Source organism: Caretta caretta, chromosome 18, assembly GCF_965140235.1.
Source record: "Caretta caretta isolate rCarCar2 chromosome 18, rCarCar1.hap1, whole genome shotgun sequence".
In the NCBI taxonomy this organism is placed as follows: domain Eukaryota; kingdom Metazoa; phylum Chordata; order Testudines; family Cheloniidae; genus Caretta; species Caretta caretta.
This window is the reverse complement of record NC_134223.1, coordinates 15,295,792-15,308,555: the sequence shown is the minus strand read 5'-3', so window position 1 is coordinate 15,308,555 and position 12,764 is coordinate 15,295,792. Positions and strand designations below refer to the sequence as shown.

The following is a 12,764-nucleotide window of genomic DNA, read 5'->3' as shown; positions in this document are numbered from 1 at the left end:
GTTTCTTCTGATGCATTTTATGAGTATTTGAAAAATTCAGCCATACACATTCAGCCCTTTGAAGCGGCAAAGCCCATATGCAGGCACTGTGGCTGATCATTAAGGAAAATGAAACTTGACTACAGTGCATGGCTAAGCGTTCTAAACAAAGTAACAATGAATGCAATATTGCTACACAGTAATAATACATGCCATTATATGTATGTTAGATCACACACACAGTAAGCGCCTCAGGGCAGGGACCACCTCTCCCATGTGGTGTACACCAGTGGATCTCAACCAGGAGATCATGTACCGGTGGGGCTACACAGAGGGCTTCTGGCGGAGGACACCATCCACTCATACCTAGATATTTGCCTAGTTTTACAACAGGCTACATAAAAAGCACCAGGGAAGTCAGTACGAACTAAAATTTCATACAGACAATGACTTGTTTATCCGGCTCCATCTACCTTACACTGAAGTGTAAGTACAATATTAATAGCCCAATTGATTCATTTTATAACTATATCGTAAAAATGAGAAAGGGGCAATTTTGCAGTACTAGTGCGGCTGTGACACTTTTGTATTTTTAGGTCTGATTTTGTAAGCAAGTAGTTTTTAAGCAAGGTGAAACTTGGGGGTACACAAGACGGATCAGGCTGCTGAAAAGGGTACAGTTATCTAGAAAGATTGAGAGCCCGTGGCGTACAGCACCACGCACCCAGTCTGTGCTAATCGTACAAATAAAGTTGCTCACATGCACTTTCCTAACACTAGTGAAAAAACCCACAAGGAAAGCCAAGCATCTGACACCCCATTTCCACTGTAGAAATCTTATACCTCCAAGGAAACTAGAACCTACTCATGGACAATATTAATTATTCTCATTGCAATAGTGCATACACAGTGCTAAGCGCTGGTCCATTTGCACAAGTGGAAGAGGTTATAGGACCTGAACTACATATAAGTTATACAATCTTCTCCCTTTTGCTTTGCTCTGACTCAAGAGCATCTTCTTTGTTGAAACACAGAAGCTACAGACATGTAGAGCCATTCTCCTACCTCACCATAGCGGTCAAAGCTCGCCAGCCCCAGGAGCATACAGAGAGTCCTTAGTCCACAAACCACAGAAGCTCAGAAAGGAGGCCGGGTTGTAAGGCACAAGAGGTGGGACTGTTCAATAGAGTTTGCTGTTCAACAGAGCTCCAGCCTCAGAGGTTTGGCCAAGGTGACGGAACTAGAGAAGTTTCGAATGAAGAGGTGACAGCTGAAGTTATTTACTAAAAACCAACCACTACCCAGCTTATTCTGGACAGGAGAGGGGGTGGAGAGAAGAAAAGGAAGTCATCTCATTCTTTTATCAGTGCAGAGCTGGCAGCTGTGAACGTAATGTTTAGAAGGGGCGGGAGGGTGTGAACACCATAAACAACACTTATCTGTCTAGTTCAAGGGCAATTGATGAGCGGCCTCCCGGCCAAATGTGGAGTGTGGCACTCCTGCATCAGGATGGACTTTCCTAGCGCACCCTCCTCACCTCTTCTTTAGAGAGCCAGGGCTACAGAATTCAACAGTGATTCCGCTCCTGCTAGGGGATCCCACAGGGTGGTTCCAAAAGAACCAGCAAAACCCATACAGGACAGGCAATGGAGAGGAAAGATGGGCTTGCGGTTCAAGCACTTGTGCCAGGACTTAGGAAACCTGGATTTACTTCCTGCCTGTGCCAGAAACTCCCTGCAGGAGATCAGGACAGTCTCTCCCACTGCCACCCCATTCCCCCATCTGTAAAACAAAGATAATAATTCTTCCTTTGTCTGCCTTGTCCTCTTACACTGCAGCTGTTTGGAGCAGGGAGTGTCTCGTACTGCGTGTTTAGACACAAAAGGGGGCTTCACTGGGCTCCTAAAATCCAGAGCCATTTCTACACAACCCGGCTGTGTCCGTCTCTCCTGAACTATATAGGACTTTTGCTAATGGGTTGACACCACAAAGCTCCCTTCTTAAGGGCTACAACCACCACTAGGGCAGGTGGAGAGCTGGTGCGAAAAGAGGCTGGATGCTGAGAGATTAGCCAAGCAAGAATTTTGGTCCCTTTAAAATTCTTGCAGCAGGACTGAACTGCAGTCAAGACAGGCATGACAACTCTGGCTGCTCCAACCGGGCCTGGGCATCGGCTTCTAATCAGAGTAACTGATGAGCTGCGTAGGCCCCAGGGTAATTCCCATTTTGATCAAGTAGCGAGCAGGGCACGATCCTGCCAAAGAAGTGAAAAACCCAGACCTACCCACGCAGGGCACCTGGCCACCGGCTGCCAGTCCCAGCAACGCATCAATGGATTCAGAGCCATGGAGAGTGACGTGATGGGAGAACTAAATCACCTACGAGCGAGACAGCTGGCAAAGGCCAAAACCCTGCCCATTGTTCATCTCCTTCACCCCAAGGGTTCGCACAGTGAAGGAAAACAAGCCTCCCCGGAACCCGCAGGGCTGGAGGACGGCTAAATATACATCAATCAGGGGATTAAATATCGAGGCATGCGGCAGCCTCTGCATGTGCGAGCATTTAGTCCATTACCCGACAGGCACTTAGCGCAATTATGGTCGCTCTGTGGCAAGCCTTTAACGTGCCAACAGAGCAGTTGAGGCATAGAAGGGATTAGAGGGCAGCAAAACCTAACCACAGAACAGCTCTCAGGCATGGAGCGAGGGCTTCCAAGAAGAAGGGTGTGGGTGAGCTGGGAAACGCTCTGGAGCACGGGGCGGAGGTGGGGTTACAAGCGATCAGCTCAGACGGGGAGTAATCCGAAGTGGATTCGAGTCAGGTTCCTGCACGGTGGGTCTGGCCAACAGCGCTTGGCATGGAAACCTCCCCTTGCAGCCTGAGGAGCAACCTTAATTCAAACAGCCTGTGTCATCAGAAAGGAGGGGAAAAGTGATGGACAGAATCAAACTTTGCCCGTGTGTGGCATTAGACTCGGGGATGACTTTTGGGCGGGATGACTGGAATGAGACCCCAAGCCCCACAGACTTAAGCCCAGGCCCCACTTCTGTCCACACACATCTATTGGTGGGGGTGGGTCCCACTGGGACTTGGGTCCAAGCCATGTCATTTTGTGGTGTGGACACAGCTTGTGCCGCAGATCTACGTCAGAAAGTCTGAGCAGTGCGGTATGGATGTGAGAGACGCAGGGCCAGCCATTGTAAACCCAGTTTTTACAATGCAGTGCGGACGCTAAAGTGTGGGCTTGGAATGCCAAGTCCATAAACCCAGGTCCTATAGGTCTGGGCTTAGTATGCCATGCAGACATGACATACCCTACCCTTCGAGGCCATTTTCATCAGAGGATCTCAAAGCACTTCACAAAAGAAGGTTGCTTTCTCATTTTACATTTTGGGAAACTGAGGCACAAAAGAGGGGACATGCCTCCCAGGGAGTCAGTGTGACAGGGCTGGGAATAGGTTCCAGGACTCCCTACCCTCATCACTACAGCTGGTCAGACATGTTGAGAAAAGTGGTGGTGGGGGGGGGTTCCCATGTGAGAGAGAAACGCCGATTCGCTGAAACTGGGACTTACAGTGAAAACGTAACATTATTGCTAAAGCTTTGATTGGGAACTTTTCTCAGGTCCAGGATGGAACTTCAGATCAAAATGAGAGAGCGGGAGACCCACCCCTGAATAGCCAATGGTTAGACCACTCAACCAGGATGTGGGAAATCCAGGTTTAAGTACCTGGTCTGACCTGGGTAGAGCAGGGACTTGGAGCGGGCTCCAATATCCCAGATGAACGGTTTAAGAGCTGGGCTGTTGGCTACTGCGGCGTGGGTGAGCATCTGTCTCAAGCTTTCACAATCCCCCCGCCCCACAGAAAAGTTTTGGTTTCATTCTGCACTGGAATGGAAACGTGTCGAAACCTCAGAACTCTTCGTGAAATGGAATTCTGGTCTGCCACCAGCCCGGCTAGTCACACTGTCGGCTCATTTCATCTCCCCCCTCAGTCTCTCAGCTGGAATCAAAGCAGAGGAGCCAGCACCCAGGGATTTGCCAGAGACCACCATCCCCCAGTTTGGGAACTCTGCTACAGCTGATTGCATGGGCTACTCCTGACAGCAGATCAGCCTTCACGTTTCCTCCCTCACCTGTGCCCCAAACACTGTAACCCCTGCCTTCCCTACACGCCAGAAAGTGTGGATGTGCCAAACGCCTAACCATGCTATCCAGCAGCCACCCACCTGTACCACGCCTGGGCCAGAAAAAACGGCAGGTTTGTGCCATCATCAGACCTGGCAGGGACTTTTGCTGAGGTTTCGTCATTCAGAAACAAGGAGCATTTACATAATTTTTTTTTTCCCCCTCCTGTCAGAGAATCTTCCAAATGGACTGAGCGCATTCGGCATCTTATTCAGGCAAGATATTCAGAGTCTACAAAGCGTCCAAACCTGGTAAATTCAGGGTTACCCCTGAATGGCCAGCAATTACACAAATAACTGCTCATTACACCGCAAAAGGCCAGACAGTTATTTTTCAGCAAGGGGAATTTGTGCTGCCAGACGCATAGAAAGAATGGCAGAAACATGAGCTAACCCCACTGGAGCAGGTAAGCCTAACCGGTAGCGGAGAATTAACTGCACCCTGTAGGTCTCTGCCCATGCTTCGGCTGGTTGAGCTATCCCTTCATGAACAAGGAGCCGAGTCCGCTTCTGACTTACGCTGGTACAAACTAGCGCATCTTTAGTAGCGTCCAAGGCTTTACCCCTGATTCACACCCACGTAAGGGAGACCAGAACGAGGCCCAATATTCATTATGATTTTAGCCCTTTTTCCTGGTCACAAGCTATCTGTGCATCTAGCCCGATTTTCGTTCCACGTCTTTGTTCCTTTTGCCAAGGAGCATCTTTAGGGCAAAACACCCCTCTGCAGACAGCCTGCACAATGTCTGTGCACCACTTAGGTCTCCTAATCCCCACTATGCCATTTAATGCCCAGTGGCTTTATACACTTTGGATGGGACCTCTACACCGGGGTGAATTTCACCCCAACTGCTGGCATCAACTAGTCATTGTTTGCATCCACGTGACTGGTCACCTCTGCCACATAAAATGGGTTTTGCTCCCTGCCTGGATGACTGACATATTTCAAAATGACAAACCTTTCTGTGTCTCACGACGGACTCTGGAGGAGCCATCAGGGTTCACGGGCCTTTCCACAAGTACCTTTGCAGAAGGCCCAGGAGCAGCACTGCTAAGCCCAAGCATTGAAAAAAGAAAAAAAAAAAAAAGTCAAGAGTAAGGTCCCCTAAATGAAATCACGATTAAAACTGGAGGAGATTTTTGTTTGCCTCTGTTTGAGCCTGGGTGCGCATGCACATCACATTTTCCAGATTTTCTCCACAACCATAAAGGCTAGAAATGTTAATATTCTCACATAATGTCAGGATTCTAGGAGTTGTTTGTGGTTTATCTTAAATCCCCAAACATTGTGGAACTCAAACCCCCCGAGAGTTGGCAACGCTGCGACAGAAACATAGGATCCGCCCTATGGGATCAGACCCATGGTCCTTCTTGACCAGCTCGCCTGACGGACCGTGGCCAGCACCTCATGCTTCATAGGCCAGGGCTTTGCTCACAAATAGAGGAGAATAGGACCACACAAACACCTGCATGTTACTTAAGGATCCATGAGGTTTCAATCCTGTTCTTTCCCAGGCATTTGTGTCCTCCCCCACGCAGTTTATTATACAGTCAGTGCCACATGGGGAGAGGGGGAGCTCTCCCTAGAAAAGGGGTCCAGCTCCAGAGACCTAGCTTCTCCCTCACTGCAGGATGGTGCTTGAGGCTGGCATGTTGTCTTCTCCTATACCTTAAGATTCACATACAAGACAGAGGTATTCCACTGAGATCAGCCCGGCCGCCTGCAACCCAACAGCACACAAGTCATTAAATACAGGTTATGGGGGGGGGGGGGAGCCACCCTCCCTCCCCACAATCATTCCAAGACTGAATACAGCAACCAAACGAGCTCTGCTGTGCCAATGGAGACTCTGAACCCTGCCTCTCCAGCAATTAACTGCATCAGCAACTTTACAGCCAGAACATGACTTTCCTTTGTTTACTACCAACGCTTCCGTGCAAACCTGTGCTTTAAAATAGAGACCGATTTCCTATTTGACACTCAAGCACTTTTCCTCTCGGCTCAATGCCGTGTATGGGCAGATAGCGCTGCCAGTTAATGGCCAGAGGTAGTAGCTGAGAGAGATAGTAGCTGTGATGACACTGGAAAGGAAAAAGCAGGTTACATCCTGGACTGAAATAGGACTCCACTGGACCTGTATTTTCCTTCTTGCTATGACTGAGACACGCTAATAGGTGTTTACACACACACACACACACTTGGGGTATAGGTTTTAATACACCCACAAGGTGTATCACAGGGAAAACACCACCACTGTAAAGCCATGAAGTTCAGAGTTAGAGGTAAACTTACAAGGAACCTAAACATTTTAAATTATGAAACTCAGTCAAGGAACCCCAAAGCACCTTAACTCTGCCCCTTTTGTCGGAGATCTAACCCTATCTGTTTTTAGGCAGAAATCCTTTGTTTGTGGATTTTAAGAGGGTGGATCAAGAATGGTTAAAAAAAAAAAAAAAAAGTCCTACAATAGAAACCTGCTTCCAAACGTAGCTATAGAGTGGTTACCAGTATTCTATTAGAGAGCTAGCTAGCTCGCTCTCTCTCACTCAGAGTTAGCTGCCCAAATCCCATTGAAAGCCAAGGAGAGTTGGATGCTTAACTCCCTTACATTATACTTCAAAAATCCCAGTCTGTATTTTATGGAAAAGAAATGCCAGCCAAAAAAACCAAACAAAAAAAATACCACCAGGGTTGGGGGGGACGGGGGAGGAAGAGCTTAAGGATAAATTATGTTCGGATTGGTATAGAAAATGTTTTTCCTTAGGCACTTGCCAGAAATCTTCCCAGATGAGCCTCAGAACTTTGCAACAACTGCAGCGAGAACTTTCTCCTGTAGTAAATATTTGTTTAAGCTCAACAGGAGGTGGAGGAAAGGAAATTGCTATGTGCTTCCATGCTAGATAAGCGCACTACCCAAACCAAACTTCAATGCTAGTAGCCCGAATGACAAAGAGAAAGGACGGCATGGCTGATCCCGCAAAGACAGATGCATAAACTTAATGTTGATGGGACTGCTCACTTGTATAACACGAAGCGTGTGTGTAAGGGCTTCTCCGCATGCAAACTTGCTTCGAAATAACTAAATCAGTTTTGATTCACTCCTTTTATTTCAGTGCAAATGTCCACAATCAGATCTGCAACAAAGCAACCAAAGTGACTCATCTGATTTAACTATTTTGGTGCATGTTTGCGTGTAGACCAGTTGGAACTCTTTGCAGGACTGGGGACTGAGTGATCACAAGGAACAGGCAGCAACAGGATTAGGAAATTTCCTGTTCTTTTCCCAGATACCCTCCCTTTTCGTACCAGAGCTTATGCAATCACCGCTGCCCAGCATTATTAAGTAGCACAAGTCCCTGCTCTTTTAGAAGACCAATAAAACCACCACAAAGTGCCAGCAATTGCCCTACCCAGCCACATTCCCTACTCCCAAATTATGAGTTCTGTGAGCATCTCCTGGTCTATTTCACACTAGGGTGAGGCCGGACAGATAAAGAAGGCGCCGACAGCTGCTGGTCTGCACATTGCATGCAGCGCACACAAGGGAAAAAAAACGCACCATGTTTGCCCCCACTTTGCCCTTTCCCCTCTCAAAATGAGATCCTGCCAAAAGTCTGGATGCTGGAATTATAACACACACAAAGCAGAGATTGCAGCCAAGAGAGAGAGCTTCATTCTCAAGGATTAATCTTTGCAGAGGGGGGAGGAGTTATGCAGATGCAAGAACCAGTCCTTTTGATTAAGTTAAAATAACTGGAGAGGCCTAGACCAGTACACGGCCCCCGCATCCTCCCCACTCGGAGGCGTTTCGAATCCAGATCCAGATGTTGCAAACGACTCCAACGGGCAAAACCAAAAAGCCAGCTCTACACAGCAGTACTTGTGGGGAAAGAACAAAATCCAGCTCCTCATTATGTGTCTGAAGTCCAAGCCTCAAGCACCAACCTGAAACTTCAAAGTTTGAAAAAATTCATTTAACTCCTGCTTTCGTTATTTTAGTCTCTGCACTTCCTGGCTCTGGACAGAACCACAAGTACTAGAAGACCATGAGAAAGGGCCCTATTCTTGCCAGATTTCCAGCCGAGTTCTGCCGACACAAGAGATTAAGAGACACACATGAATGGGGAACATTCTGAAGTTCTCGTAGGTTGTGTTTCCACTTCCCAAAACCGAACAGTTACTGAATTCAGCATGTCAGGGCTAGGAGCGATGCTGCTTTTAGCTGTAGTAGCAACAAGCACGACCCTTTGGGTTAGTGAGAGCCTGGCTTAGGGGCAGACATGAAATTAGCTTTGTTGGCTCAGCTTAGGTAACAAGTGGCTCTCTCTAAGCACTGCAAGATTACCCCACACCATTCAGAACAAATGGCGAGAGAGATTCCACGAGGCTGGGGCTGGAACAGCGAATGTCCTATTGAAGGCTGGGATTTGAGGGATGCTCCCAAAGCACATACCGACAGCTCACCAAACTGCAGCAAGTCTTCAGCTCCCACAGGACTCTCTCTCTGAGCAACCAGTTCAGACAGACAGGACAATTTAAGAGCACTGGATCGCAGGGAATGAGGAACAGGGAAAAAGTCTTGCAGGAACACTGGGTTAGCTGCCTGGCTAAAACACCTACTCCATGGCTTAGAGTTGGCATCCTTTGGAGGTCCTTAGCCACGCTGCCGGTGAGGGGTTGTGTGGTTTTTTGTTTTTTTTCTTCTTTTTTTTAAAGTTCCTTTGCTCCATCTGGTGGTTAGAAAGTTTTAAACTTTGCTGAACGGCTCACAAGCAGCTTCTTCCTAGGAGTGAAACGTTAACTAATCAGCTTTAAAACCACCAACATTCTGACCAGTCACATGCTAGAAAAACTACAGAGAGGCTATTTGAATAGCTCACCCTGAAGACTCACTTGGGTCCACGACTCCTGCGAGGTAGACAGGAGAGGTGAACGCACACTTTGAAAGGTGAGAATACGAGGGGGGAGCAAAGGATGTCAGGACACCATTGAGCATCCTTATTAAGTGTGGGACAAGGGAGTGACAAAGGCCTAGAAGGCCACAAGATGGAATTTCTATTCATGTGTTTGCCCAGCCCCTAGCACAGCGGGGTCCGTGACAGGTTCTTAGGCGTTAGTGCAATATTAGGACAATAGAATCCCATGTGAAAGAGCCATGGGCTGCTCTGAGCAGGTTGGTGAGACAAGGCGGCTCTGTAAGAAGAGACAGCGGCTGCAAAACAAATCGGTCACGGAGTCACGAATCCAGGAGTTCCCACCACTCAGTTAGTCCTTCTGTCTTCCCCACTGTGCCTCTCAATGCACCCCAACCAACCCTTCGGCTTCCTCTGGGCTTCCTGCCCACTCATGCATGGCTGAGCAGGGGTGGCCAGCAAACATGGCTGTCTGAACAGCAGCTGACAAACCTTTAAGAGATACGGACACCTGCCCAAAGGGGCGTCGGACACCTCAGAGGATCCCACAGTCCTCTGTGTGCTGCTCCAGCGGCACAGAGCATCACTAAATGGGCAACGGAGGCTTCCACCTTAGCAGAGAGGCCAAGGGCTGGATGGACCCTGGAGGCCAACGTACCTTCTCACTCCACAACGGCAGCCCCCTCAGGCCAGGCGCCAAGCAGGTTGGTGGGTCAGTGACACGGTCCGTGCTTTGCCAGTTCAGTGGTGTAGACAGAAGCTCTCTCTTCAGGGCTATCAATCCAGCACCTTTCCCTCAGCAACAAATTCACACAAACCAGCTTGAGCAAGAACAGCTATTGCTATCAGCAAGAGAGGGGCCCAAACCTTTGCTAGGCCTTTACCCAAAAAGAGACACTTCTTTATCAAAACACACAGCACTGCCTGGACACAGCCCACAGATCACATTGCTTTAGACAGAGCAGGGACAGGGAGCCGTCAGCATAGTTACTGTGCTAAAGGACACCTCCTGCTTCAGAGGAGTTTTCTAGTTGCAAATGCCGCACTCTGAGGGGAGACAGCGGTACATCCACATGGAAGCAACACAAACACCCGTCCTTAAAGGACAGGGAACCGCTGGCATTTAGGAGACAATTTAAGCCTGAGAGAGCAGCGTCTGTAGGATCAGTGTGACTGTAAAGAACAAACCGCTACAGCTTGACGCAGAGGGGCTGAATGATCTGGTCTGCTCCTTGCTCAGTTTGGGGAGCAAGAGTCGATTTCTGCAACACCAGCACCGTAAACTCACCTGGCCTACACTATGCAGGCAGCTTACACCAAGCTAATTATGTCAGTGTACACGCTACAGCCTTGTCCCGCCAATGTAAGTGCCCTAACTCCACCTCCATGAGCGGCGTAGGGCTTATGTCAGTGTAGCTAAGGAGACGCAGGGTCTGTGTAGACACTGCATTACTGACATGGATAGTCTTGTCAATTTCAGGCTCCGGTGACTCCCCGCACTGCCCCCTTCAGACGGAGAAGGAGGAGGAGGAAGACGCACCCCACCGACAGGAGGAGGGTAGCCAGGACATGCACCACTGCAGTAATTAACACAGGTCGACTTACGACTGTAGCATGGTCATGTCTCTCAGCCTGTACTCGGACCCAAAAAAATGAAGCCGCACTGTGTTCTGACTCATAACCCCCTCTCCCCCACCCACCCACCCACGGAGTAACGGGAAATCTCATGGCCAGGAGTTAACCATCTGTTTGGCAACAGAAAAAGGAATTCAACCCACTCCTCTGTAGCACTCCCCAGCTAGATGGGGTTACCCCAAGGGGCAGACCTATCTGCAAGGAGGTGCCGTTCTGAAAGAGGCCCTTCTCTCGGTTAAAGCCACACATCTGAAGCCCAGCTAACAAGGTTTAAAAAAACAGGGCGGGAACAGAGACTGGAAGTTGAAGGCAGCCTGACACAGCCCCTACCTTCACCCAGGGACCAGGCAAGGCAGTACTAAGCAATGGCACATTAGCCTCAGCCCAAGCTCCCTCCACCTCGGCACTAGAGTGTACAGCAGGAGAGGGGATTCCTGCCACATCCCGCCTCTGGGACACCTTCCCCTGTCGCTGTTTGCCAGAGACCACGCAATCACGTGTCTTTCTGCCAGGCCCAAGCTCGCCTTTCAGGATTATACAACACGACGAGCTAATTAAATGATGGGTTTATTTTGGACCTGGGCAGGGTGACAAGGCAAAATATAGCCCGTAACAGGCCCGTGTCGCCTTTGAAGAGCTGCCAGGGTTATTTTTTACCTAGATGCATCATGAAGAATCAGAGATGATAAAAATAAATAAATAACATGGCTATATTTACAATTTAATCAGTGGCAGGGCTGGTTACACTTTAGGGAGGAGACTAATATTTAGGGAAGGGGGCAAGGAGAACAGCAGATCTGGCAACTGCCATACATGGAATGGACACTGCTTGGATCGGTTGGGAGTCTCATTATTACTCCCTCCCCTTCCCCCACCCCCCCGGTCTTTTTCACACCCTCTGACACCATAACAGCCTGTTGTCACTCCCCCGCCTTTTCTTTGCTTGGGTCCTCTCCCCCCTGCTCCATTGACTCTTCCCAGTAGGGGGCGCTGCACTGATTTTGCACAGCCACATATGCCAATCACGGAGCATTCTGGTAATCAAGACAACAACTGCTGCAGGAGGGGATACGTCCTCCTTTATAGTTCCCTCAAGAATATGCAACACACAGGCTCCCCATCAGAACTACCTTGAAACTAGAGAGCTTTCAGTTTATTAAAGACCCACCCGTGGTTAGCCCAGCTCAAAAAGGTATCGACAACTCCATACCTGATCCATCGTTCCACATCCTCCCACCTGCCCAATCCACAGAGGGTAGGCAGACGTTCCAGCCCAAGCTAGGCAGAAATCTGGCTCTTGAGCCCAAGCTGAAGCAGCTCATTCCTTTTCTCCGGTGGCCCCCAGTGTGATTCCCCCCTCATATGGGTGGCCAGCTCACATGTACTCAGCAATCATGAAACAGGCCCCCGCCAGAATCATGAATGAATTCGTTCAGGGGTTGTTTGTTTTTTGTCCGTCTCCTGGTTTCTGAGCCCCCATATCACAGGGTTTCTACTAGACTTAGTTCACTGGATCCAAGTGCCTCGGGGGGGGGGGGGGGCGGGGGAGAGAGAAGAGAGAGAGAGGAGAGACGTAGCAGCACCGGGTGTGACACAGGAAACAAAACACAAGCCAACAGTCAGACTGCGCTCCTGTAGTAACTCAGAAGTCTGACCATCGATTGCAATGGGAGAAGGCCCAGGGCCATGAATTTGGAACTGGTATCCAGGCTGCAGCTCCTACCCCTGAGGAGGGAGGTTGACTACCTCCCAAATCAGGGAATACACAGAATTCTATTGGAATAGGCACTTCCTGGGAAATGTTTAATGTGAAGGTTTTTTTGGGGGGGGGGATTCCCCCTTATCTGAACCCCTCATTGCTCAGTTTCCAGCCACCTCTCACCACACCCTTGCCTCTGGCTTCTAAGCAGCCAGGCTCCATCCTCACTCTCCCCCCCCCCCTTTCACTCTAGCAGGAGGCAGATTTCTTGTTTAGCATCTGAAAGAGACTAACCAATTTATTTGAGCATGAGCTTTCGTGAGCTACAGCTCACTTCATCAGATGATGA

General features: G+C 49.1%; 1 protein-coding gene across 5 annotated transcripts in view; it reads right to left on the bottom strand.

Annotated features, from left to right (window-relative positions):
- LOC125624525 (tyrosine-protein phosphatase non-receptor type 11) overlaps positions 1-12,764 on the bottom strand; it is an 83,541-nt gene that overhangs the window by 55,952 nt on the left and 14,825 nt on the right. For 2 of the 5 annotated variants that reach the window (XM_048825309.2, XM_075121103.1), the window contains exon 1: positions 1,045-1,306. The exons of 2 other annotated variants lie outside the window; for them this stretch is intronic. In XM_048825309.2, the coding sequence (XP_048681266.2) occupies positions 1,045-1,052 (8 nt within the window). In that variant the 5' untranslated portion in view covers positions 1,053-1,306. Of the gene's footprint in view, positions 1-1,044; positions 1,307-12,764 lie in introns of those variants that run through there. One more of the 5 variants, XM_048825313.2, reaches the window with a different exon arrangement.